General features: G+C 38.6%; 2 protein-coding genes across 5 annotated transcripts; both read right to left on the reverse strand.

Moving 5' to 3' along the window:
* Positions 1–554: 554 nt before the first annotated feature.
* Positions 555–13,320, reverse strand: LOC149030323 (uncharacterized). 3 transcript variants are annotated; one of them, XM_089142601.1, is made up of 16 exons: positions 12,853–13,320; positions 12,662–12,730; positions 12,316–12,552; positions 10,972–11,070; positions 10,810–10,865; positions 7,637–7,748; positions 6,869–7,039; positions 6,369–6,629; positions 3,951–4,169; positions 3,647–3,850; positions 3,439–3,558; positions 2,975–3,280; positions 2,783–2,881; positions 2,163–2,689; positions 2,045–2,077; positions 555–909 (listed from the first exon to the last, which is right to left on the reverse strand). In XM_089142601.1, coding segments are annotated over exons 1-16 (2,637 nt in total). In that variant the 5' UTR covers positions 12,976–13,320; the 3' UTR covers positions 555–908. The 3 variants fall into 3 exon arrangements, with proteins under 3 accessions (XP_088998727.1, XP_088998725.1, XP_088998726.1); XM_089142599.1 differs by having other exon boundaries at positions 12,316–12,561; XM_089142600.1 differs by having other exon boundaries at positions 12,316–12,555; positions 12,853–13,319.
* Positions 13,321–14,741: 1,421 nt separating this feature from the next.
* ROPGAP3 (Rho GTPase activating protein with PAK-box/P21-Rho-binding domain-containing protein) lies at positions 14,742–22,463 on the reverse strand. Of its 2 annotated transcripts, XM_089142604.1 has the most exons (5): positions 21,155–22,450; positions 17,583–17,703; positions 17,373–17,492; positions 16,232–16,462; positions 14,747–15,696 (listed from the first exon to the last, which is right to left on the reverse strand). In XM_089142604.1, exons 1-5 carry the CDS (start codon positions 21,619–21,621, stop codon positions 15,136–15,138), a joined length of 1,500 nt encoding a protein of 499 aa, XP_088998730.1. In that variant the 5' UTR covers positions 21,622–22,450; the 3' UTR covers positions 14,747–15,135. The 2 variants fall into 2 exon arrangements, with proteins under 2 accessions (XP_088998731.1, XP_088998730.1); XM_089142605.1 differs by lacking the exon at positions 17,373–17,492 and having other exon boundaries at positions 14,742–15,696; positions 21,155–22,463.
* Between the last annotated feature and the right edge of the window lie 4,867 nt (positions 22,464–27,330).

The raw sequence follows: 27,330 nt of genomic DNA on the forward strand, positions 1-27,330 counted from the left end.
CTAGAAGTGATGGTCTAATTGTCTTCAGTGGTTTAGTGGTTTAGTGGTTTGGTAGCTCCTCTGTCCTAGGTTCGAATCCCTCTACTCCTCTGTTTTTTGCTTGTGTACTCTTCAACTTCAATTTGGGCATGGAATTACTATTAACTTCTGTGGATTATACTAAGCCTCCAATGGAGCCATGCTGACGGGTCAATGCTAATTCATAGGATTAATGCTTGCATACGTCGAACTCACCGAATATTGCCTAACGAGGGGGCGCAAGGGCACCACTACTGCATCCCCTTTATTTACAAAAGAAAAAGAAATATATTCTAAGAGAGAGTAGATATCCTACAACGTTCGTCAAACAGGTGACAATGCAACCTCGAACCAGAACAATTAGTATCCAAAGGTTATGTTCATTCTAAAGGCTATCAAATCATCCTCCTAAACTGATATCTGATAGCTTTTTTGTGTTTTAAACAATTAATGCACGAATTGTAGTCTAAAACACGCAGGCGAGAAATGATGTTCAAATTTGAGAGCGAAAGGGTGATTAAAGGTTTGTTTCACTATTCTTCCTTTCCTTTTTTTTTTTTCTTTTTTTTTTCTGGTAAAAGTAGGGGGAAGGGTCGAATTCACTAATTCTCCAATCTGCCCAAATATCCCTATCCCCTGCTGCCTCAGTAATAGAATAAACGAAAATTCATCAAGAAAATACATAAAAATACCTTTTCGAATGAAAGGCTTGACCGGATTAAACATTTACCGCCAGTCGCCTCAAAATCAACATCATGTTAATGAGGGGCATACTCCAACCTCAGTCAGAAGACATCGACCCCAAATTACTTCACCACTCCAGGCGGCAGCAGCAGCAGTGAATGATTAAGCTACATTGCAACTATTACATCGTAGCGTTGAAAATGATTCCTGCAAGAAAACCAAGTACTCAAGATATTTACCATATTTTTGTACACATGTCAGCTACAACCATGAGAAAGACTTGCTTGAACTAAAGTAAGTGGATCCTCCATGTAAAACGATCAAGTAGAATAACGGAATAGAAAGTTTATAAAATATGGGCCTATGACAAAGCAAGGAGTATTAAAGCAATTTCGGGGTAATTATTGACGGGCATTGTTTCCACCCACTGGCACATAGTGATGATGCCTAGGCTGGCCAAAACAAGTAAAATCTCAAGCTTGACTGACCTAGCCTGCCCCCTTCTCAAATAAGCAGGCGACTAGCATGCCCATGACCAACCAATTCAACAAGGTGAGGTGAGCCTTCAGGTGGACTACTCAGAATTATTTTTCAGGTGATTCTTAATAATTTTAATGAAATAAAACACAAATAAATAACCTCAATAATTTATGGGAAAGAACCCTCTACAGGGGAGCATGACCCAACATGTACTGAACCATCAACAGGCAGGTCATTTCCTATTTTCATGGGGCCAGGTAGGTCAGTGAATACAACCCGTCCAAACACATGGGCCACATTCCCCTACTGAAACCAATTCAGCAAATCCCATACCATATTTAGGGAGATGGTGCTCTGAGCAAGCGGCAAAGAGGATCGCACTAATGACTGGGGACACAACAGTAATGATAGGTTGGAGGGCAGCATTTATTTCATACACTGGTAGTTAAGTAACAGACCCTTCTACCCAAAAAAGGGGGGAAGTAACAGACCCCACCCCCTAACGGCTAAGAGAATCTTTTTCCTACATAAAATAATTAGATAACCTTGATTGACGGCTAAAGTAGGCAAGCTGTTGTGGCATTATCTAGGTTCAACATTTAATTAGGAGTCAACCCTAAAACTAATCACTAAAATTTTTGGGAAAGAAATAGATTTCTCAGAAGATTACCAAGAATGGGAGAAAAAAAAATCAATCTTAACAATTAAGTACAGGAAAACTAAATTCAAATTCACTCTCAATCTTTGAAGTCATGATGAGCTGTTATGAGCACCAAATAGATCATATAAAGGACTAGCAAAGCAAAACAGATTTTAATATAATATTTCAAGTTGGAAACTTGGAAAGAATGAGAATACTTACTATCTTCTAGATGTCAAAGCACCAGAAGTAGCTCTGCCAAAGAATCAAATCAAACAATTAAAAAAGTACATACCAGGGGAAGAAATGCACAATAAGGGCTATCTAGACATTTATGTACCTTCCCTGATGTTTGCCTCCAAAATTTGGGCCATGTCTCCCATTACTTGATCCTTTGTTTGGAAAGCTACCTCCGCCTGTTCTGTCAGAATTTGCTCCATTTCCAAACGACAAATGCGCAAGAGTATGGCCATTCCTAATCTCAGGTTGAAAGTCACTTGAATCTTGAACATCTTTGGGTTTGCTTAAAATTTTTATATTAGAGAACCCTTGACCAGTGTTAAAACAGACACCATTTGACTGCTGATTCTGCATGGCTGAATATGGCAAGTACTTGCCAGACATATCCCCAGAAGTTGCAATGGTTGTTTCTGTTGAAACAACTTTCACAGGCTTCGTGTCTGTTGATGAAGCCTTCTTCAAACGATGTGTCTGTGCCATGGGAGTAACAGCGACAGAGGGCAGTAGTGACGAACAAGGGGCAGAAACAGCAGCTGCAGCAGCAACTTTGGCAACAGCTGCCGTAGCTGAAATCATTTCTTGTGCTCCTTCACGTAGCTGAATAAGGTCACCTTCAATTACAAATAACTGAAATTGCAAAGTGAGTACACTCCAAAATAAATAAAAAATACTTAAATATTTGAGTATACAATTTGACATTACATTCACAAAGATACTTACCTCAGGATGAGCAGCCACAAAGTCATCAAGTTTTCCATATTTTTTCTTGTAATCATGCCAATGGAGAGGAGCCAGCATCTTTTCAAGTCTATTCAGAAGCTGCATTTGACATGGATATGACACAAATCACTTCGAAGGGAAAAATTTTGGAAGAGAAAAAGCCGTACTTGTGTGTGATGGAATAGAACTCACAGTGGAATTAATTCTAATTCTGCCACCACATCCAGCAGGAATTGCACGAACAATGCAAACCAATAATGACTTTTCATCTAGAAGAATTGATTCAGGAGAAATCTTTCCCGGTGTCAGCAAATTTGGTGCCTGCCCACCAATGATGGAAGCTTCGGACCTAACCCCCTTGTGGATATCTCTGGTCTCACTGATATTAACTAAAAGAATTGGCGTATCTAATGGTGATGTATGACTAGCAGACCATGACTGCTCTACGTTTGAGCATTGACCATCATGTGAACTGTTGGCTTCAGTCAGGTTTTCATCCTGTCACATCAGATTATAATGTTGGGATTATTTTTCATACTTCATATCAGATGATTCGAGTATTCAAGACTGAACATGCAATCCAGAGCAGATTAACAGTAAGGAACCTATCTGGCCTAACAAAATCAAGTTGAACCTTATAAAACAGTAATGCTAACCTCGGTTTCATTCTTCTGCTCAGGAGTTTCGGATCTTGATGCATCACAAAACAGGGCAGAAGTTTCTTGTGAGTTCTGTGGTGGCTGCATCAAGTAGCCTTTACCATTTGATTCAAGAAGCTGATTCAAGAGAATAATTCAGTAGATCGTCCATAAAAGAAAGGCTGAAAATCAAATACATACAAGCAAGAATATTATACACCACAACCTTTGCTTCCTCACTGGATGAACTGATTTCAGAACCAGGTTCCTGGTTTGAGTTGATATGTGCTTCTAGATAGTCTGAATGGAGAACCCGGCCATTTCCAGTTGACGCATACTCATAGTGAGCATCAGACCTCACAAGATTCTGTTCTGTTTGGGAAGGCTGGTACTGGTTCTGATTCGACATCTGTGAACCCTCAGATACAGCCTAACGTAGGAGGTGGGGAAAGCAAAAAACTAAGAAGTGAAAATTTAGGAAGTTGCAATTTATATGAAGGCTTCACATTACAAATTCTAACTGTCATCACCTGCTGATACTGCCAGTGTGGGTGGGATGACATTGCAGACTCTGGCGGAAAATGGTTCATATTGGATTGAGGCACATGTGAATTGGTTGATGGTAAAGACTGCATAACTCCCTGTTGATGCATAATGAAAGGGTGCAGTGCTGTCATCTGCCCAGGTTGAAGGTAGTTTCCAACCCCAAGCAGAGAAGGTACAACTGGAACTCCAGGGATATGATCGTTCTAGTAAGGGGAAAAAAATCAAAATGTAATACTTAAAATATTGAGAAACTAAAAACATCATGCAATGATACTACTCCACAACCCACCCACCCCCACCCCCCAAAAAAAAAAAAAAAAAAAAGGAACGAAAAAAAAGAGATACTTGTAAATGCAGTAAAACAAACACTTAAATTCAAACATAAGCCATAATGGATTCACTTTAGTCTCTACAACACTCGAGCAACAATTGATTACTCCAAGAACAATTATAGAGCTACAAGCACCTCAATTAGGTGAGAGCATGTGCTACCACTAACACAATCATGATAGGTGAGCAATATAGTAACAGAACCCAATACTTACAGACTCCCTCTGCCAACACCTACCAAAAAAAACTAACAGCAACCCCCCCCCCCTTTTTTTCCTATCCCCTTTTCAGGTTGTTTAATATATTTATAGTTCACCCGAAAAACTCAAAGATATCCTTGTGTATACATCTTCATTCCAACACCAAAGGTTCATAGCTGTTTCACAGGGCTAGTTTCTGAATTTCAGAGAATAAAAGTTCAGATAAATCTTTATAGTAGAAACTTTGGATCATTAGGACAGGGGTAACTCGATCCAAATATGGGAGCATTCTGATAGCTGGTTAGATTTTAGCCAGGAATTAGCGTTTCTCAGGGAGAAATAAGACGGGAATTTAGGTTTTCAACGATAGATTGCAGGTTCTAGAGTTCTGAAGGGGCCAGGGAGTTATTCGAACCCAATGGGGAACAGGTTTTTATAGTTAAAATGGGCCGTGCAGGTTTTAGGGCCAGGAAAAAGTGAAAAAGAAAGGAGAAAACAAGGTTTGGAGCATGGAGGATTAGAAGGAGAACAGCAGTTTGGGGAGATTGTCTGTAAAGGAACAGACTTGAAGGGTTGAATAGATCCCTGAACTAGCAAGAATTTTCCAACAATTTGGAGAAGAACCTCAGTGGGTTGAGTTTGGCAGCTTAGGCATGCTTGAAGAATCTGAAGGACAGAGTGATGCCGATCCGACACCAATTGAGACCCTTTACCTATTATTCTTCAGTCCAAAGGGACTATCATTGCAAGGCTTTTTAGCCATTAATAAGCCCCATTGCGGGAATAAAAAGGAAGATAAGATTTTATTTGGAACTAGTTGAACCTAACATTTTATAATCCACACCATTCATCTCAGAGACCAACAAATCCCTCTCTTGTTAGAGACCACCTAATCTGATAACCCTAACTACCCCAGAGGAACCTATTGTAAATCCTCATAGGCTGTACCTACACTTATTTCTAATATAGATCTTGGTGTGGATTGGACCTCCTTTGATTGAGGCTACACCAAGCCTGGTTCATACCAAAAAACAATAATAGACCAAGCGTCCCATTTAGGTTTCACCATGCAGTCCCGAAAACACAAAAAACACTAAAAGTCTCAGAAGGAGTACCACCATACAAAGCCTAGAAGCCCCTCGTACATGGGATAATCTAAGGAAATTGGATCTTCATATTTTTTCCCTTTTAACTGCTTGTGATGGGGATCCTTAGGGATAATGGGACAACGAGTCAGGAAGAGAGGTCGTAAACCTATTCTTCATTAATAGTGAAGCTCCTCCCTTCTCACCACGGACTTAAGCACCTTGTCTAACACTCAATACCAAGTATATCATAGTTTTGGTTATTTGATTGTTCTTTCCTTTCATTTGTAATGTTCTTCACTTTCTCTGATCATTGATGGGTTTCAGTTTCTAAAAGTCATGATGACACCTAGGCATCCAGTTGTGCTGGTGGGGGATCCTAGGAGCACTTCTGTTGCTGTCACAGCAGTCTGTAATGCCTGCTCAATGCATAGGCAAGCCGAGACACCAACACATGTATGACAAAACCAAAATACAATATCAGAAGAACCCGTAATATGCTTTGCCAAATTAAGCAATACTGGAAGTGACACACTCAAAGCAAGTTCCAAAATCACAATTAAAAAAAAAATCTACCCAATGAATGCATATCACCTTCCATACTAGGATGATAAAAAAGGAATATGAAGACCTCAGAGGTTGCATGATAGTTATACTAGTCAGTGTTAACAACCAGGAATTATGACAACAATATGCAGAAGAAGCAATAACGTGATACTAACAATTCACCCAACAAAATATAATAATAATTTGTAATCTTTGACAGAATGCTGTCGTGCATTCCTACCTTGGTTGATGGATTTCCAGTTGTGATAAAGGGAACCACATTCTCTACAGTCCCATTTGGAGCTCCGGGGTTACCATTCAGTGTTCCATCAATTACATTAAGTTGGTTTCCTCTGTTCTGCCCCAAAGGAGATGCATCCTCTGCACCTGCATGAGGCATGCGTGATTCATCATTATAAATTCCACTCCTATCTCTTGCCTCAGCCAACTCTAACTGAAGTTGTTGTATTGTGTGCAAATGCACTCGCTCAACATCTGCAAACTAAATTCAATGAAATAAAAAGAAACAAGTCAATCTTAAAGAACAAACTGAAAATCAACCAAAAGAGTAGATAAGCCCAACATGATTCACCTCTTTGCAAAGGGAATATTATGGGGAAAGCAGAAATGCATTCACAGGAGTTGTGGACTTATGGTGTGAGAACTTCCTATGTGCAAAGGATGAAAGAGAGGATTCGATGAAACAAATTGGTAAGGGGGAGAGAGTGAAAAAAAAAAAACCTGTCTTTGCCAACCAAGCCAAATCTGGTTAAATTGTTCAGTACGTTCTCTGATTTCAGCTTGTAGGGAATGATTGGTTGTTAATTGCAAGGCATCCACACGTGCAATCCAAGCTTGGGCCTCCCTTAATTGTTCATCTTTAAAAAGTATAGCTTCCTGAGCAACCCTATTCTGAAAGGCAGGCTTTTGTTAGGCAATACCTTCACTTACCACTTTCCAAGATGGGTGGGGGGGGGGGGGGTAGAGTTTGTACTGCTGAAACATGATTACTGTTTGAGGAAAAGGATGCAACCCAAGTACCACATAGTGAATATTTGAACTTTACAGAATGCAAAGATGACTTAGGGGGCAGTATATCACAATCTTGCAAGCCTAAAGGTAACTGATGCAGTAGAGACCAACTAAACCAACACTAGTGTATTACACTTGTGACTTGCAACATGTCTGCAAACACAATAAATGAATTCTTGAAACTTGAGATGCTGTTAACCCAACAAAAATAAACAAAATAAAATTTGAGTTGCCTAGATTAGTAAAACTGCAATTTTAACAGAGATCTTAAGCTAAGATTAGTCTTTGATGCTTGCAGACTCCTTAGTGCCAAATTCAAATTCAATTTCATTAGTACTGCACAGATTGACAGATCATCATACATGTCAGTGAACAAACCTCTCTTTGATGCTTACAAAACTCCTCAGTGCCAATCAAATTCAATTTTAAAAGTACCACACAAATTGACAGATTATCATAACACGTGAGTGAACAGACCTGTTCCTCCAATTCAAGAAGCCGCCTGTCTTTTCCCTGAATATGCTCTTGAAGCTCATGCATTTGATTAAGATGCTGTAGTCTTTCAGCTTCAGAGTTATCACGCTCTCTTCTGCAAGAGAGAGACGGAACCACACACTGAATCATTAAATGAACCTCACTGTCCAATAAATGGCATAACTGAAAATTTTCTCCTGAACTTGCCGCAAAAATAAATCTATCAGTAGAGCACAGTTCAAATTTCAATCGAGATGGACCGAAATTTTGGTCAAATCTCAATTTCCCAAAGATCAAGACGAAACCAAGGGTAAGTTTTAAGAGTCCCAGGTTTCGGCCATCTTTCAAAATTTTCGGTGGTTTCGACCCATATTTCAGACATTTTGGTAGTTGAACCAATAAATGCCAATCATGACCCACTTTAACCAATTTCAACCAACCTAATTTCAGCAGTCCTGATAAGTGTAGACATGTTTCGACAAGTTTTGATGGTTTCGACCAGCCAATCACAAGTGGAGTTTTACCCCCCAAAAATCCTAGCTTCAACATGGTTTCAACCCATCTTGGCCACATCTCGGTTTCTAGCTGATGGAAACCAGCCTCGATTTTGGAATTAGACAAATTACATTTAGGTGCAAAAAGCCTCTGAGTCTTGCAGGACCATTAGTTGTAAAGAGTAGAAGACCATGTACCCTTCATATTTCTTCCCCGACTTGAGTTTGAGATCATGCTCTCTTGGTTTTGTTTTCTCTGGTTAAGGTGGGCAAATCCAGCAGACATTTCCCTTGCCTTTTCCAGGGAGCAAACCTCCCCTTGCCCAACCGCTCCCCTAGGGACGTTGAATCCCTAGATCAATTAGGGTCTTAACCTCTAATGAACCCCTGATGTAGAGGGTGTACACACGCACAAATGGAGGGGCCACAGCAGATCATTCTACGCTGGACAGGGGGAGGACAGAACCAACTAAAGAGGCAGGGATACAGGAACAGCTGGCGTGTGGAGCTGCCACTCTTGCTGGAGTTGTGGCCTACATGGAAAGCAACAGTTAGTTAGGATTACAACGGTTATACGAGGGAGAGGGAGAGGGAGAGGAGAGGCAAGTAAGGATGTTGAGAAAATCGATTGTGGTAGAATGGCTTGTTGGATCAATGTGATCCTACACCCCTTTATTATATGAATACCCTTACTTAGGCAACTAGAAATAATAGTATAAATAAATAAACTAAACCCACTAATAGAACTAAACCAACCAACACTCCCCCTCAAGTTGAGGCATAGATGTTAGTCATGCCCAACTTGCAAACAATAGGGTGGAGATCTCCTTCCTTCAAACCCTTGGTTAAAATATCAGTCACTTGGTCTCCAGATCTCAAAAAAGGCATACAAATTAGCCCTTGTTCCAGCTTTTCTTTAACAAAAAAAATTGTCAATCTCAATGTGCTTGATTTGACCATGTTGCACAAGATTATTGGCAATATTAATTGCAGCCTTGTTGTCACAATATAGCATCACAGGGCTTGGGACTTGAACTCCAATGTCTTCTAGCAGACCTTTCAACCATTGTAGCTCCACAAACTCACGAACCATAACTCTATATTCAACTTCTGTACTGGATAAGGCTACCACATTCAATTTCTCACTCCTCCAAGTAACTAGGTTATCCCCAACAAAGGTACAACAACCTAAAATAGACTTCCTATTAGGAAACCTAGCCCAATCTACATCAGAACATTCTTCTACCTTTAGATTATCCATGGATGACAGAAATATACCTTTTCTAGGAGTTCCTTTTCAATACTGCAATATTTTGGTAATGGCTTTCATGTGAGCAGAATATGGATCATGCATGCACATATGCAATGTCAAGCCTAGTATGGGACAAGTAAATAAGCTTTCCCACCAGCCTTTGATATTTTCCTTTGTCCACTGGTTCTCCTCTTTCTCTTTGAGTTTGGCCCCAACCTCAATAGGGGTATCAATTGCTTTACATCCCAACTTTCCTACTTCAAATAATAAATCTGGAACATACTTCCTCTGAGATAGGTATATACCCTTCTTCGACCGGGGCACTTCAATTCCTTGGAAGTATTATAGCTTCCCTAGGTCTTTGATTTCAAAGACTTTGCCAAAAAAGTCATTTAGCCTCTGTATTTCCTCACCATCATTCCATGTGAAGACAATATCGTCCACATAAATAATGATAAGAGCGATCTTGGTCCCTGACTTCTTGACAAACAATGTATGATCAGCATTACTTTCCTTGTACCCATTAATAGGAAATCTGAACACATTTCTTCAGTCAAGCTTCAATCCCAAAACAACACCTAAGATGCATGCACATCAAGAAACCCATTCTACCAAACCAACAATACCTGCCAACCTTCCATAATCCTCTCTTCCTCCCAAACTGTTTTAGTCTCAAACCACTCAATCCATTTCTGTTATTTCTTCTTTCTCTTCTCCCTCTCTCTTACTCTCTATGACTCTTCTCTTCTTCTTTTGCCTCTTGTATTGCAGACATGCAGTAGTACTCTGACCCTTCTTTATTCTCTCAAGGAAGTATGCAATCCTTGCTTGTTTCAATCAGCCCTAACAAAACCTGTTACTGATTTCAGCATCAAAATGCCAAGCAAAACCACTGGCCAGATTCTGGCACCGACTTTTTGCCTCTCTTTCTGGAATTTTTTTTATTAATATTTTTAAGCTTTGAAGTCTATATACAAAGGGTAAAATGATTGTATCAAACCTTTGAAGAGTAATATGGCAATTTAAAATTGTTTTCTTCTAAAAAAACAATAAGAAGTCGATAGACTGAGTTTTTCTTGCATCTCAGACACAACTATAAGGGGGTGAATACTACAACGCAGATTTCAAGAGATGCATGTAACTGGGTTCAAAACTAAGGGGGCAGCAGATAGAAGTATATTGCTGTAATGTATTGAACATGGGACAGAAAAGAATGAATTGAAGCTTGAGCTTTTTATGCACTCTCTCACCCCACCCCCAAAAAAAGAAGGAAAACTGTTCTTAAGTAATTTCTCCTCTCTCCCCCTGAAATCCTGTTTTTTCTCAGGTTTTCCTTCTTTCCCCCTTCGTCTTCACTTATTATGTTCCCCATAGCATATCCATTCCAGAAACATTCAGTTCTACATTGAAGGCCCAGCAGATGCACATACCGAATGGTTGCCAACTCCTTGTTTTGTTCTCTAAGAAGGTCCTCCTTAGCCCAAGCCTGACAAAGTAAAGCAAATTAGAAGGGCAGTAAACAACAAATGAATCATCAGACACTAAACACAGAATTCAATGAAGCTCACAAATAATAAAAATTATGAACAAACCGCTTCATTATCAATTTTAATTGCACGCAGCTCTCTATCCTTCTCTTGCATCTTCGCTTCCAACTCTTGTATGGTTTGTTCCCTATCTTGTAGTTGCTCCTACATAATGAGATGAACACAACTCAGCACAGGTAACAAATTATAATATCACATCCAGGTTTGATATGCAATGACGGCATGCTAGTTCCATTAAAGCACAAATAAGTCAGAGAAATGGTGCATGGTGCCACTCTAAAACACACAAGTAACCGACCAGACAAATGGAGACGCCAGAATCAATTTGTAGAGTAAAAGGCAACAGGCATTATCGCACTGCAACTTGGGTATGTTTTGTTGCAAGGAAAATGGGAAAGGAAAGGGAAGGGAAGGGACATGAAGCAAAGTGAAGTGAAATGAAAGGAATTATTTTCCCCTTTTAAGTTGTTTGGTTGCAATAAAGTGAAATTCATTTTACCAAGTTACTTTGTTGGCTGTAAAATTGACCTAAAATTAATATATGTCTTCTTTTTTTAATTTATAAATCAACCTATTTTATTGTAAGTGCATGATTCTGGTATTCCATGACAAAGACTCCTATGGTGCAAAACACCACGTGCATTGTCATTAGACCCACACTTCACACACATATTGATAATGACTTCATTGCAAACAAGGACATGTCCACTTGCTTGCCCCGCACAAACATATGGATGGTCTCGTCCTCTGATGTTTGTAATTTCAGGTTTGCGAGGTGCATGGTGGAGATGTGAATAAGTTTGCTTTCGATACCAGCACTCCTCTCGTTGAAGACAGAGAATCAAGAATCGAGAATTGAGAGTTTAAATTCCTTGGGTTATTAAGTTAATTGTGTTTTTTATATGTAAATTAAGATTACATTTTCATTTGAAATGTGAAAATTATTCTACCAGGGAAAATAATATCCTAACAACCAAACACCTAAATTATCTTTTCTAGGGAAATAAATTTCACTTTACATGAAAATATTTGCATTTCCTTGCAACAAAACGAACTCTTTAGAACACAAGTATTTCCAGAAACTAAATGGAACCAAAAAATGTTCATAGTAGCACCAACACGAGTAGTGATGATCTTGCACTATCAAAACAAACTATTGCTGGGCCATGCGAGTTTATACACACTGCTAAGAAACTGTAAAATGCCCAATCAAAAGAAGCTTCCTCATTAACCCATGGTAGATATACGTCGGAAAAGGAAAGGTTCATCGCACTTAAGATTGGGACAAAGAAATTAAATCTTTCATACCCGATGAGAGTAAAAATAGCACGGCTAAAATAAACAACAAGCTCTGCAGCATAGGAAAAAAGGGATTAGATTAGCCAATACCTGTAGTTTGGATGAAGCATCGGCATGTTGTTTGATCTGAGCATCAAAGTTGTTCCGCAACTCCATTATCTCCGATCTAGCTATTGCCTGGGCTTTAAGCTCGATCTCTATATGTTGAAGCTCTTCTCTCTGTCTAGTGATACTACGAAGGCGTTGCTGTAACCTATCATTGTCAAGGCCTCCATCCAACGTTATCGAACAGAACTCGGTTTCAAGTGTTCCAAGTGTTCCCGCTCCCTGCTGCACCTTGCATAAAACCTCACTGCGCTCAGTCTAAACTCCACGTACTATACAGCTGAAAGAGAATGCAAAACTGCAGTTCGGGTCCTAAGAACATGATGATTACCTCATAAATCGTCCTCTCATCTGACTGGGCCAACTTCGAGCACTCCAACTCCTGCCCAACCACCAGGTCCTAGCAATGGCCATCACGGAGAAGCGAAGATAAGTTAGCACGAAAAACAAAAAAGATTCATGTCCATGAAATGAAAGTACACCACCATTACTCCGCAGAAGTAAGTGCATTCTCTTTCCCACCTCAAGACCTGGGTTCCGAACCGAATTCTCAGAAACAGCTCGCCATTCTTTCCTCGCAGACTGAGAAGACGGGATCGGCAATGAGCCGCCGCGCATAGCAGCAACTCCGGCTGCAGCCTCCATCAAATCGGAAGCTCCAACCGGTCTTCCACCTTTCTCCGTCTCTTTCCTGATTGGACTCTTAAGGCTCAATAAGTGTTACGTATTTCTCGTTAGCCGAATCTCAATATGTTAAGCAATCGTAAATTGCTTTTTCGCCAATCAGAACCCTAGTTCTCTTCCAGATCAAAGATGAAGAAGACGAAACCCTAGAAGCAGAAACGATAGCACTGGTGGATCCAGTAAATAAACCGAATGAAAAAGCAAAATGAAACTTGGAGACGAGATAACCCAAATAAAATTCTGTCGTTCACCTCGTCTCGAAGATAATATACCCTTCTCAATCGGAATAGGATTATTTTTTTCCCTCAGGCCTCATCACTCTGACTCACCAATGATGGGTGAATGAAATTTACGATTATAGCCAAGGGCTTTCGAGAACAGTTACACATATAGGTATAGAAGGAGAAAAAGGAAGGAAAGGGGAAACAAATTTGTCCGTACGAGTCGTTGAGAGAGAATTTGGAATTAGGGGTCAGCTGGGAATTTCATTTCCCGCCATTTATAAATTATAAATTAAAATTATACAAAGAAGGTGAAGTTTCAATGGGAGTCTTGACCCGCACTCCAGTAAACGGGTCTCTGGAATTTCGGCCTTCCGACTTCCAGAGTCATTGATAACAACAGATTTTGGGTCTTCGCTAGCGGCAAGTCACATGAGAGTTTACTTATTTTCTTACACACTGGAAATCTGGAACATCAATTACTAATTATATTTTTGGGGTGAATAATTACTTATTAATTGACTTGAAAAAATATAAAATTTACATAATATAAGAAAAACCCATCAACTTCTAAAACTTTTCATCTTCTTCAATTTTATAGATTTAAAAAATGTATTCCTATCAATTGAAGAAGAAAAAAAATTCCAAATATATTGATTTAAAATTTTTTTATTCCTTTTTTCGTTTTCTATTATTTCTTTTGTTAAATTTCTTAAACAAGGTAAATCATTCTTGCCAGAAGTTCGATATGAGAATCACCAGATGTTGTCAAATACCAACTCAATTCACTGAACGTGATTTTTCAAATTTAAAAACAACTCAATAATACAAAGGAAAAAAAACTAAAAAAGAAACAATCAATCACATGGTGCATTATATTTAGCACTTGGACCTTTTTGTTTGATTGGAAGAATAAGGCAAAAATGTCATAAGATTTCCAACGTGTAGAAAGTGCCAAATTACAAATTCCAAACTCGAACAGAGAAGGCTTAGTTATGGGAATTGAAAGCCATAGCCTAGGCTTTTGATTTCCGGGCAATCAACATATTAGTTTGGTACAATGCAACATTGCGATTGGCATATTAGTCTGGTACAATGCAATATAAATAAGTATCAGATAAATACAATCTCTTGTAAGAGACATATTATCTCATATCGAGTATCCTGTTGTATTGATCAATATATTTTGATAGAGACATCGTCTCATGTCGAGTATTCTATTGCCGTGACTAATATATAATACAATCCAATATATGCCTTTTGAAAAAAGAAAAAAAGGAAAAAAAAAAAAAAAGAAACGTGTTAATATCTATCATATCAGCTAGTAAGATCTCGTGGGATATTTTAGACCATGGTATTACCAAAGTATGGATAGGGCTCAGCCTGCCCAACTATGTGAATTGCGGCTTCTTCTTTTTTGGCAAACTGAATTTCATTTGAAAGACCAAGGATAACACACAAATCCAGATTATAATGAGCTTATATTGATTACCAAAAAAAAGAAAAGAAAAGAAAGAAACTGAAGGCTATGTTTGATATCCAATTTCAAAATATATCAGGAGCAATGTTGATTACCCCAAAAAAAAACACAAGGCTATGTTTGATAACCAATTTCAAAATATAATAGGAAGCAATGTTGATTCCCAGAGAATCTTGAGACTATGTTTGATATCCAATTTCAAAATATAACAGGAGTATGAGAGGTTCTAAAATCTGGTTATTGTCTATTTCCTCGCTTCATAATACGTTTCAAACCCCAAATCAATTGTAAAAAAGGTCTAACTTTTCTACACGACAATCCTAAACAAAAAATTTGACCACTATTTTATCCCACAAACACCGAGGAACCATTTCAAATATACGAATATTCAGTTACATTGAGCTGACTCGAGTAACCATCCTATACCCAAGCCTCTCCATCCTGTCCCCTACTATTTACAATGCCAAGATTTCCAGGCTTTTTGACTGGCTTACTCAACTGAAAGACTGGGTGCCTGCGGAATTTTTTCACTCCTTTTCGCAAGCTCAGCCTATCCAAGAACCCTTCAACTTCCCTATTACTGTAATCACTTCTACAGTCATTCCCTACAGCCCCAATGTCAGACTTCACATGTGTGTCATTCCAGGAGGTACATTCAGGTTCCAAATCAGCTTTGTTCTTTGAAAATCTCCACAAACTCACCTTGGTATCACTTCCAGAATCAACTTTGCTGGGGCTTCCTACAATCTTAGGTAAGACAACAGTGCCATCAGCTGTTACATTGATAGGAGATCTGCCATCAGTTCCAATATTTGGCACTGGCGACTGGGGTTCATCTTTCTCATCCGGAGAGCATGAAGGTGATGACAATTTAGTGTCAGCAGCTGCTTCTTCTCTCTCATGAAGGTTTTTCAGGATCAGAGTCTTGAGAAAGTTCATCACTTGAACTGCATGGATCAATGCAGTCAAGGGATCCGCCAGCTAGCAAAAAAGTAAAATATTTCGTTATTCACAACAGATAGAACAGAGAAACTTGTTCATTATAACGGTAAAAGGGCCGAGGGAGAAAGAGAGATTAGTGAATATACTACATTGGCCATAGTGCTAGGCCCTGCATGCAGTAGGTCTTCCATCCAGGGGATCCAATGTCAAAACCAACTCTGCTGATGGTTAAATTCATCTACCATTCACTAATCCATAAAAAGAACACCTACTAGAGTAGAGTCTGAAGACCCTAAAAACCATAAAGGATTCCATACTTATCAGAATACAATACATTGCTAGACGGAACACATTAAATTTTGGGTTCCTATAGTTTAAGGCGAATTGTGGGTCACAATTTCCAAGGTAAAACTAGTTGCACTTTTTGGTCAGTTACAGTAATCACCATTGGCATTTTGAAGGAAAATTTCTGAATTAAACTGGACGTATTCACGAGTCATGACCAGCAAAAAAAAAAAAAAAACTAAAAAACAATAATGAGCTTTTATTTTATTTTATGTGGATAAGTAATAACCTGAGTCATATTGGGTGCAAAAACCATTGCAATATTGCGAGCATTCATCTTGTTTTGATGTTCATACTGCACGACATCTGACATCAGATTGATGGCCCAATCGAGCAAGGCAGCCTCTGTCGGAGGTAATAATCTTACAAGCCTAGTGCAATCTTCTTCTGTGTTGCTGTGCATAACCTGATCTGGGGTAAGAGAGTCAAGTACCCCTCGAGGGAGTTCTCTAAACCAGGCCTATTGAGCATAAAAAGATTCATGATAATCACTAAAAGCAACAGTTGCACAATAAAGAAAATGAAGTACACCACTAGGAATCTATAATTAACCAAATAGATCAACATGCAAACAAGAATTAACTATTAACATCCCATTTTCACCAAAAGAACTATTAACATCCCATATAATGAGAAAATGGATAACTAGTTAAAAGGTTCTGCAAGGTCCATAATCAAAAACATTGATGTGCCAGATGGACTGATGTGCATCTCTAGGTTCCCTTTTTTTCTTTTTTCTTTTTTGTTACACAATGTGAATTAAAACTCAGATGAGTTCCATCTTCTTCAATGGAAAGTCCAAAGAGCAAGATAAAAACTTTTTGAAGTTTATTGGCATCCTAGCCATAATGGACATCGTATGCACCATATTTTATGCTTAGTCATATGGAAATGGTAATTGTCTCCAAAATTCTGCAATGGCAGTCCATGCAGAACCTGTGCATGGTTCACCAAAAGACAATTCTTTACATCCCTCTAGATCCTGATACCTAGTTCACACAAATACAAGATGGAATATAATGTCAAGGTGGTCAATTATAAACATTACAGTTCACTATGCTATTTTAAAGTCGGCAGTTGGAACAGTCACGGTAAAGAGTAAAGACAGAACATTATCTGATTTATCCTGTATCAGGCTCTTATCCCTTGGATCAGCGAATCATTAGTTTGAACTGTCTGATCCAGAACCCTCAGGATAAGCATTGCCAGGGACCTTCCTGAACCATGATACCAATCCTTAAACCCTCGATAAAGTGGGTTGACTAATACTTGTCTGCAATGGTACAGTCATGATAACACAGATTCCCAAGATGATGATGTATGCAAAATATTATATCCCCGAGAATGTTTTGAAATTTCCTAATGACTACCTTAATCAAACCTGCCAAACAATGTACATCAATTCCATGGGCTACAACACCTTGGTTTAACTGGTCACGAACATACTCCTCTTGGCTATTCTCTGCATTGATACGGAATATTCCTTCTGCCTTCAAGCACAGAAGGAATGAATAAAGCACCATAATAAGCATAACAGTTATGTTACTATTTAGTAGTTCAATACAAAAACAAAAACATACTTGAAGGCCTCCTTCCAAATACATGCGCCTTTGCATCATGAGAAGAATTGTTGGTATGCTGTTTCCCCAGTTGTCATAAGAGCATTGCATGGACTCTGGTGAAACTCCAAATACACTTGCACTGGAATGAAAGGTAAAAAAAAAGATAGGTTAAGACCTTCAAGTAAGAAGAGTTAGAGCAGAAAAGATGGAACATGCTTGCGACAACCCATTCTAATAAAGAGGCATGAGGAGAAGATGAAATGAAGAGCAAAACCAACAACATATTAATCTCAGGCAAAATCACCATCTTTTTAACCTTCTAAACACACACCACAAATATCAATTTACTATAAATTTTCCAGTGAGGACTTGGATAACTAACCTTTTCTGCAATGCAAAGCATAAAATTACAAGCCACAGCAGCAATTTAAGTGATAAAATTTGATTTATTATAAAATTACTAAAAATAAGATTATAACAACTAAAAATGCTGAAATTTGTTGGTCCAAGGACAAGCACAAAGTGCATCCCGTGTTCAAGAAATATTAAAAAAAATCAAAGAAAACATTCCACACTTGAATGTGTTCCAATTCAAATCTCTACCACCCTCCCCCCCCCCCTCTTCTTTATTGCGGAGGGAAGAAGCCACTATCAGCCATAAGTGCAAAAACAAACATTTACACATGAAACTTTATTCTATTAGGAGAAAACCATCCACTTTAATACTTTCTATTCATAAACACCATTACAAAATATCAATAGATTAAATATTTCTCTTTCCTATTATACATTAGAGAAACCATGTACTCAAGTGAATGCCTTTTACCCAGTCTCCAACTAGTCCTTTATGCAGGTGTTATGACTTACGAGTCTCAACTAGGCCAAGTAGTCAACCAAAACCTGAACCTTACAAAGAGTACTATTGTTAGTAATGGTGTGATATGGATATCGAACATTAATTGCATTCCCAAAGTCAGAATCCCCATTTTCATTTAATTTTTCACCTAGAGTAATGGTCATTTGTTGCTGCATATAATAATGAATCACAGTTTTACAGATCCACGCTCTGCTAACTAAATCAAACCAGGATCAAGTTTCTGCATGCACCCATTCGACCACAAGAATCGATCACAATATCGGAGGCAAGTTGGAAGTCTAATTTATTTGACTGTCATTAGGCCCGACATTTCTTATGCTGTCAATATTCTTAGCCAATTTATGCATGAACCTTGGCAGCCTCATCTTGATTCTGCCCATTGTCTTCTCAAATATCTCAAAGGCTTCATGGGCCTAAGATTATACTTTCCAGCCAGATTACACTTCATTTACATGCATACTGAGATTCGGATTGGGAAAGTTGTCAGGTAACCAGAAGATCCACCACAAAATATTGCATTTTTTTGGGAATAGTCCAATATCACGGAAGACAAAGAAGCATCATACGGTATCTCGTTCTTTTGCTGAAGCTGAATACCATGCCATGGCTAATGCAACTTGCAAAGTTCAATGGTTCACCACAGTACTTCAAGAGATTGGTCTTGAGGTGAACTCCACAACCCCATTATATTGTGACAGCCAAGCCACATAACACATAGCATCAAATCCGGTCTTCCGTGAGCGCACTAAGCATATCGATATAGACTGTCATTTCGTTCGTAAGAAATTACAAACTAGTCTAATTTGTCCCACCAAGATTAACGCAAGATCTCAAGTGGCAGATTTGTTCACCAGAGCATTATCTTAAGATCACTACATGGACCTACTTGGCAAGTTGGGCATCCGAAATTTACACGCACCAACTTGAGGGAGAGTATTAGACATACCTAGTTGGATGAAATTCAGAATTCAAATTCAAATTCGAATTCAGATTTCACCAACTCTCATCCTCATCACTCCACCTTGCCTTCCTTATTAGTACATCCTACATTTATTTTACATACTATAGATAATAAATCTATTGTACATCTATTGATTCCACATACTATAGATAACTCATCCTTATATTGTATAGATAGTGGTCATATACCACACACTAAGAAAGATTTACATTCTATGGAATTTCTATCCTAACAACTTCTTAAATAGATTAAACTTTTTTTCCATTTTATTAGCAGAGCAGTTATTCTTTCAGAAGAAGCAACTTGTATCTTCCAAGGAACTCAACTTTTAATTATATAATGACATTAACTATTTACATGTCTGCCGAGTGGCAAATCAAGTGAGACCCAATTTTTGTATGCATGTAAAGCACCATGCATGTTAAACATGTGTTCCTAAACCACCCAAAAATATGTTATGTGGCAAATCAGAAGGGGCCCAAATTTTATAGTAAATGAGACCCCAATGTTCCTTATTCACTATATCAAGTTTCATTTCAAATTTAGTTTGATAAGTGACAAAATAGATATTCAAAAAATTCATGGCTATTGGTAGAGGATAGAGTGCCGTAAGCACCCACAGACATACATAGGTGTACTTTCCAATTAGGGACCAACAGTCTGAAATGCAATATGCGGTTAATCTAGACAATGTACCATCCACCAAGCAGTTAAAATTGATGCATCATCATCCCACATAGCACAACGAGAAGTGGGCATTCAGGAAGCCCTTCCCAAGCAAGTCCATATTAGTAGTTTTCCCCTATATGTATAGCCTTAGCTTAAAGTGTCTAATGTGCGTCTTGATCATATTACACCTATAGTCTATTCCTATTGGACCATAGTTGTCAGTCACATGAAACAAATGACATATATAAAGATTACTAACATCAGCCATTTTTATTACTGCTTCTTCTTGCTAATAATGGCATTTCTCATCATCAACTCCAAACCAGTCAGTGAAAAAAAGCAGGGGATGCCACTGGCATCACCTAACCTTCTCCTTTCTCATTCTTAATATCTTTTAAGACCAATGCAAGTAATCAAGGGCAACCATCAGCAATCCTGTGCTTGAATTCAACAAAAGGGAAAAGTGAAATTGAGCCATGTTGAAAAGGCAAAATCTTGGGTCAAGTAGGGCGTGTTTTCGGCCTTAAATTGGGCCTGTTGAAGCGGTAGGTCCATTTCTTTGAATACTAGAGTGAAGGAAACTGTCAAACAGACACAGATTGCTCAAGGTAACAGGAAAAGACCCTGGATTTGTTTCACACTGTGAAATCCCAAAACCAAAATGCTTCAGCCAAATAACACCTACATCTTCACACTCAGGAATTAGCTAGCTCAACGGTATTGAACCGAAAATGTGAGATCTAAAATCCGTTATCCTCTGCTAAAAGAAATCCCCAAGGATCTATCAAGCATCAACCGAAAGCTGTCTGAACTTCAATTTAAATCGAATTGCATCCCATCGAAAATGCAAATCGCTCCTCAAGGGAAAAGCTAAGTAACATATAGAGAACAATCAAGCTAATATATAGAAGAGATTTAGAAAATAAAAGGTTTTTCATTTGAAGCTTGAGAAGACAAGATACAAAGATTCAATCAGAGGACACACACTGTATAACATGAATCAAAGGATTTGTGGTGAAATCATAAGCAAACAAAGTGTGGCAGAGTGTATGCGAGAGAGAAAACAGAGGGAGAGATGCTAACCTGGCGCTGGGGACTCTCCTGGGAACCTCTGGCTCGAACTCGACAGGCAAACCAAGAAAACCGTTGAAGCGGTCGAAAGTAACGTGGGAGACATGGCGGAAATCAGTTGGCCAGCCGATATCCATGGAACTAATATCCTGTGTGTCCACACTACAGGTGACAAGCGATTTCCTCAATGCGGCTACGAGAATTGTCAAAATTGGAAACTGGTGATTCTGATCTTTCTTAGAAGCACTCCGCTCTCTCCCTCCGGCCGTAACGATCAGTGGAGTTGAAATGGGATTCATAAAATACTCATCTTCGTCTTCCTCGTCATCCTCGTACTCCTCTTCTTCTTCCTCTTCCTCTTCCTCTTCTTCATCTTCATCGTTAGTAAGATATGGAGAGAGACTCGAGGGAGAGTAGTTAAAAGCCATCATTCCTCCTCCGAGTACACAAGACTTGGATCTGAAGAGTTGATTCATCATTACGGGGCACCAAGCAAAGACAGAAGAGCATAAAAAAGCATAAAAAGGAATAGTACGACTCCAGAAGCAACACCTAAATGGTATTGGGGTTAGGGTTCTGTCGGAGTAGTGAAGAATGGTAAGAACAAAGGTTTGTAATGGGTAGTATTGGATCAACCAAGACACATGGTGGGTTTAGGATATGTCGTAGAGGATGGAGACATGTTACTCTTTCGATCTGTAATGTTTGTGACTCTTTCGATCTGTAATGTTTGTGACGCGCACATGCTGTCCCTTACCAACCACCACTCACCATTATTGTTGTGAGAGAGAGAGAGAGAGAGAGAGAGTGAATCTGGACAGAGAGAAGACAGCGTTGGAATCTCCTGCTCGTGACTCGGCGGTCGAGTGAAGAAGATGATGACACAGCATCACCGCAACACTCAATTTGTACTTATAGTTTATCTTTTTTCTTATCTATCTTCCAAGTCAGGACTCAGAGATTCACTAACCAGCACCAATGAGAAAGTTAGGTGAAGCTGGCGAAGGTGGAACTGGAAGGGATCTGATCCGGCCATGTTCAGCTAGTGAGCCTCAGTGACTTTGCATGATGATTTTGCTTCTTCTCAAAGAATCAAATTAAGGCTCTGTCACTGGTTTAATTGGGGCGCTCTACAATTAAAAGTTGAGTTCCTTGGAAGATACAAGTTGCTTTTTCTGAAAGAATCGAATTAAAATACACAGATCGAAGAGGGAAAGGGAACCCTGTTGTCTTAACTTGCAAGTTAGCTAAGATAAAAGCCATGAGCTTGCTCTCTAACTTCCATTGGTTCCATTGGCTCCATGTCTACACCATTCACGAGCCATATCGATATAATCTAGAGAAGCTTCCCAGATTCACCATCAGTGATCTCACAAATTGATCTTTGAATTTTGAACCGTCTCCATCATTTTACTTGATCGATTGACTCATTAGTGCTTTTCGAAAGACCAGACCCACGATATACATGAAATAGCACACCATGCACATGGTTTTAGGTAGGAATGTGAATGCATCAGATTTAGAGGTGGCATTATTGATTTAGGGAACCTCAGACACAAAGTGTTTTTGTTCATGGTAGGGTTACCACGGACAACATTTATTTGGCCCATGCACACCTTCATTTTTCTTAGGGCCTGTTTGGTTACATGAATCCAGAGATTTGAAATCTCTGGATTCATGAATCTGAGAATTATACCCGTTTGATTGTAAAAATCTCTAGATTCATGAAATCTAAAGATTCACCTTTTTACACTAAAAACGTGAATCTGTAGATTTATGGGTAAGGGGTGAAATCTAGATATTTTAAAAAAGCTATACATTTGCACATTCAGAAAAATCACGTCGATCAAATAGTTTTTTAAGATGAATCTACAGATTTCATTCCACAACCAAACATCTAATTTTATAAATTATAACTCCATAGATTTGAAATCTATAGATTGAAATCTCTAGATATTTGAAATCTCCAGACTCATGTAACCAAACAGGCCCTTAAGAAGTCGGTTTCAAAGTCGGGGTATATGCACTTAAATTAGACATGTGCAAAGCATATGAAAAACTTGAATGGTCAATACAATTTGAAACACCTGGGTTTTGCTTAAATATGGACTAGATGGATTATGCAATGTCTCACCACTATTACATACCAAATAAAGTTCAATGGTGACCTCACATAACGCATCACTCCTCATAGGGAAATTCGGTAGGGATGCCCTCTTAGCCCATACATCTTCATCCTTTGTCAAGAGACCCTTACACAACGACTTACATCTGGTAGGGGTTTTCCCACTTTCCCTGTAATCAAATTAGCACCTAGTGCACCATCCATTAATCATATTTTTTTTGCTAATGATTGCATGCTCCTTTCCCTGCTTCAATTCAAAATACCTCCATAATCAACACACTTCTATAGGATTATGAACTAGTATCAAGTTTGCACATTAACACATAGAAGTCATCATTATGTTTAGTCCTAGGACCCCCATCCAGCACAAACAAGACATTGTTGCCACCTTTGATATTGAAGAGGTGCCATCGCATGGCATATATCTTGGATTACCATCCACCGTTTTTAGATCCAATAAACATACTTTCTCCTTCATCCTTGACATGTTAAGACCCAAATTAAAGGAATGGAGATAAAAAATGCTATCGCCTGCCAGTAAGGAAACACTCATCAAGGTTGTTGCTTTAGCAAAACCTATTTACACCATGTCCATTTTCCTACTTCCAAGGGACCTTTGAATCAAATGGAACAATTGATTATATGTTTTTGGTGGAAAAATTATCAAAACAAAGGCATCCATTGGGTAAGATGGGAAAATCTATGTAACAATAAGAGTAAAGGAGGTTTAGGGTTTCATGATATGCATTGCTTCAGTAGGGCCCTCCTGGCTAAGCAATGTTGGAGACTTTTGACTCATCCAAATTGCTTATGGTCTCAAGTCATGACTTGCAAATATTTAAGAAATTATTACCTCTCGGTGGAGGTCACACAAACCTGTTCATGGGGGTGGCGTAGTGTCCTAGCTGGTAGAGACCTCATTTATGGGGGCCTAATAAAAAAAAAAAAAAAAAAAATTGGTAATGGTGAACACTCCCTTATATATTCTGATCCATGGCTTCCTTCCTTTCCAGAAAACAAGATCATGAGTAGCCCAACCACTGCCGAGGTAACCTGAGTCAGTGAACTCATCTCATGGCCATAAATGCAACGGAAAATAAACTTACTCCAATCTTTCTTTACTCTTCATGAAGTTGATGCAACTCTTGCACTACTCATTTTATCTCGAACAACCGAGGATGATTTGATTTGATTTGGTACCGAACCTCAAATGGAAAATTTTCTGTTAAATCTGCATATTCTCTATGCATTGAAATTGCTGCTTGTCAGGGTAATATCTCATCTTCCTCACATGTTCCTTCATATTGGAAAGCCATATGGAAGATACCTACCTTACCAAAAAACTCAGCATTTTATTTGGAGATTTTGTCATGAGGCCATAGCAGTTGGTGAATCACTTTGTGAACGAAGAGTTACAGCTATGCCCATCTGTTTGCTCTGTGCATCCCACATTGAATATATTTGCCACTCCCTTTATCATTGTGATTATGCAAAAAAATATTGCAAGCTATCCTCTCTTAGATTGGATATTTCTGATTTCAATGACAATTCAATCTTGGACTAGTTTTCTTTCATCCATGTCAGGTCTAAAGAATTCCACGATCATAACCACCTTGAATAATTTGGTCTACCCTATGTTGGTGCATCTGGAAAACTAGAAACGCAGATTTGTTCCAATGAAGTCCAATATTTATTTCACAAAATTTTACTTCGATGTGATTGTTTGGTTGCATAAATTATTTATTCTATAAGACTTTTGCACTCTAATCCTAAACCTCTATTCGAGATTTTCATATGGTGCATGCTGATCTAGATGTTTATAAAGCCTTTTTCAGATGGAGCATGGAGTGCTGAAAGCAAAAAAGGGGGTCGTGGTTGTACTCTATGGGACCCAAATGATAGCTTTGTTGCAGCCCAAGCGGTGAACTGCAATGTTTTTTCAGCCCTTGCAATGGAGTTTGAAGGGATCCGAGATATAATGACTCTGGCCAAATCATTGCATATCAGTCAACTGCAAGTCTCCTCAGACTACAATACTGCTGTTGATGCCCTTGCTCAATGGCTTCCTCTGCTCACTTGATTGGGTGGCTTTTAGTTTATTTAATGAAATTCAAGAACTTAGTTTAGAGTTTGTGACTTTGACTTTTAAGTTTGTAAATAGGTTTGATAACCTTTTTGCTTAATACATTGCAAAGAGTGCAAAAAACTTCAATTTGCATCGTGTTTGGTGGCAGGCTCCACCCCTGTTTATGTCTAAAAACTTTTATTTTAGCCCCCAACAAGTTATGCTTGTAGGCTTTTCAATGAAGTTATCATTTATCTTTTGGAAAAAAAAATGTATTCGAATAGTTAAAAAAAGAATGGAGATGAATCGGATTCAGATACTTTATAAGAAATAGACTCGGATTCGGATAAGAATTCAATAATCCAATTACATATTTACATCCCTCAATAAACCCCTTTGGCCCAATCCCTCCAAACCTGCCACTAGGTATGGACCAATCTCAAATTAATTTTTCAAGTCGAAGGGTAGGTTTGAGTTACATATTGATAGAGTCAGGTCGGGCTTGGGTTTAGCCTTTAGACCAACTCAGACTTACCCAACCCTTTGTTATTTTAACGTAATCTAATTAAATCTATATTTAATTGAATTTAAATAATCAAGTAATATTCCACTAACCATACATTTGTTTGTGACTAGTGGGTTCGTTTACGGTGTATAATTTATTAATCATATTCAAACCCATTGTTTACAAAAAAAAAAAAATGCCCTAGTATACTAAATTATTAAATTAAATCTTTAAATAAGAACAGATAAAAATTATGGTTAGAGTTGAGGTAGATCAAAGCCAACCTGATCTAATCCGAGCAAATCAAGGCCAACCTAACTCTATCAAGGTAAATCAGGATAGGCTGGGCTTTGAGAAACCTTGATAGGGTTTAGGGTAGGGCTCTAGTTTTTAAACCCTGACAATGATGGGTAGGGCTTGGGTTTTAATTCCACTTTTTACAATAGGGTTATTGTTCAAGGCCGGCCTGACGCCACCCAGCCCGTTGATAACCCTAGTTTTTAAGATTGGATAAAAATTAAGGTCAGAGTCGAGATAGATCAAGGCCAACCCAATCTAATCCGGACAAATCAAGGCCAACTTGACCTAACCTAATCCTATCAAGGTAAATCAGGATAGGCCGGGCTTTGAGAAACCTTGACAGGGTTTAAGCCTTTAAGGTAGGGAATAGGGATGTGGATTTTTAAACCTTGACAGGATGGGTAGGGTTTAGGTTTAGATTCCACTTTCTATATAGCAGGGTTAAGGTTCCAGGCTGGCCTGACCCCACCTGGCCCGTTGACACCCTAGTTGCATTCACCATCCAATACCTATGTGGAACCCAGACCCAGGCCCAGACCCAGGCCCAGGCCCAGCCCAGTATTCAAAAACAGGCTTAGCCTCCCAACCAAATTAAGTAGGGAAGAGCCCAGGCCTTAAATCATAACCAAAGGGATTGGCCCTTTTTAAGTCCAAAGTAAAGTGGGCAATCACATTCATTCTATCTTGAAGATGTAACAAACCATTAAAAATACAGATTGAAATATATATAAGTAAGGCCAAAAGGCAGGTACATAATGCACGTGATAGTCTACTAAACTCTTCTTCTCGTACAAGTAATTGAGGCAAATCTTGACTTTAATTAGTATGTGACCCCGGCTCTAAAAAGACTAAAACCTCTCTATATATAACAAATGCATATAAGTATAACTAACCTATTTCTAAATGTAATAAATAGGTCAAACAAATCCACCAAAAGGTATTAGTTGAGCTTGTCAATTGTCCCCACAGCTCTCGTGCTCCAATTAAGTACACGTATGCCATGACCTGTTGCGATCCGTTTAACTGTCTTGTCTTGATTTCTAATATTACAATTAGAAAACAAAATTTTAATTAATAAAACAACCTAAAATCCTCCTTCCCATCGTTGCTCACTGAGTGAAATTTTTATTCATCACAAAAAATAAATAACAGAAAAATATTGACAATGGATATCTTATTTCAAAATGTGATTT

Source organism: Hakea prostrata, chromosome 1 (genome assembly GCF_041222555.1).
Source record: "Hakea prostrata isolate BN-2017 chromosome 1, UWA_Hpros_2, whole genome shotgun sequence".
Lineage (NCBI taxonomy): Eukaryota > Viridiplantae > Streptophyta > Magnoliopsida > Proteales > Proteaceae > Hakea > Hakea prostrata.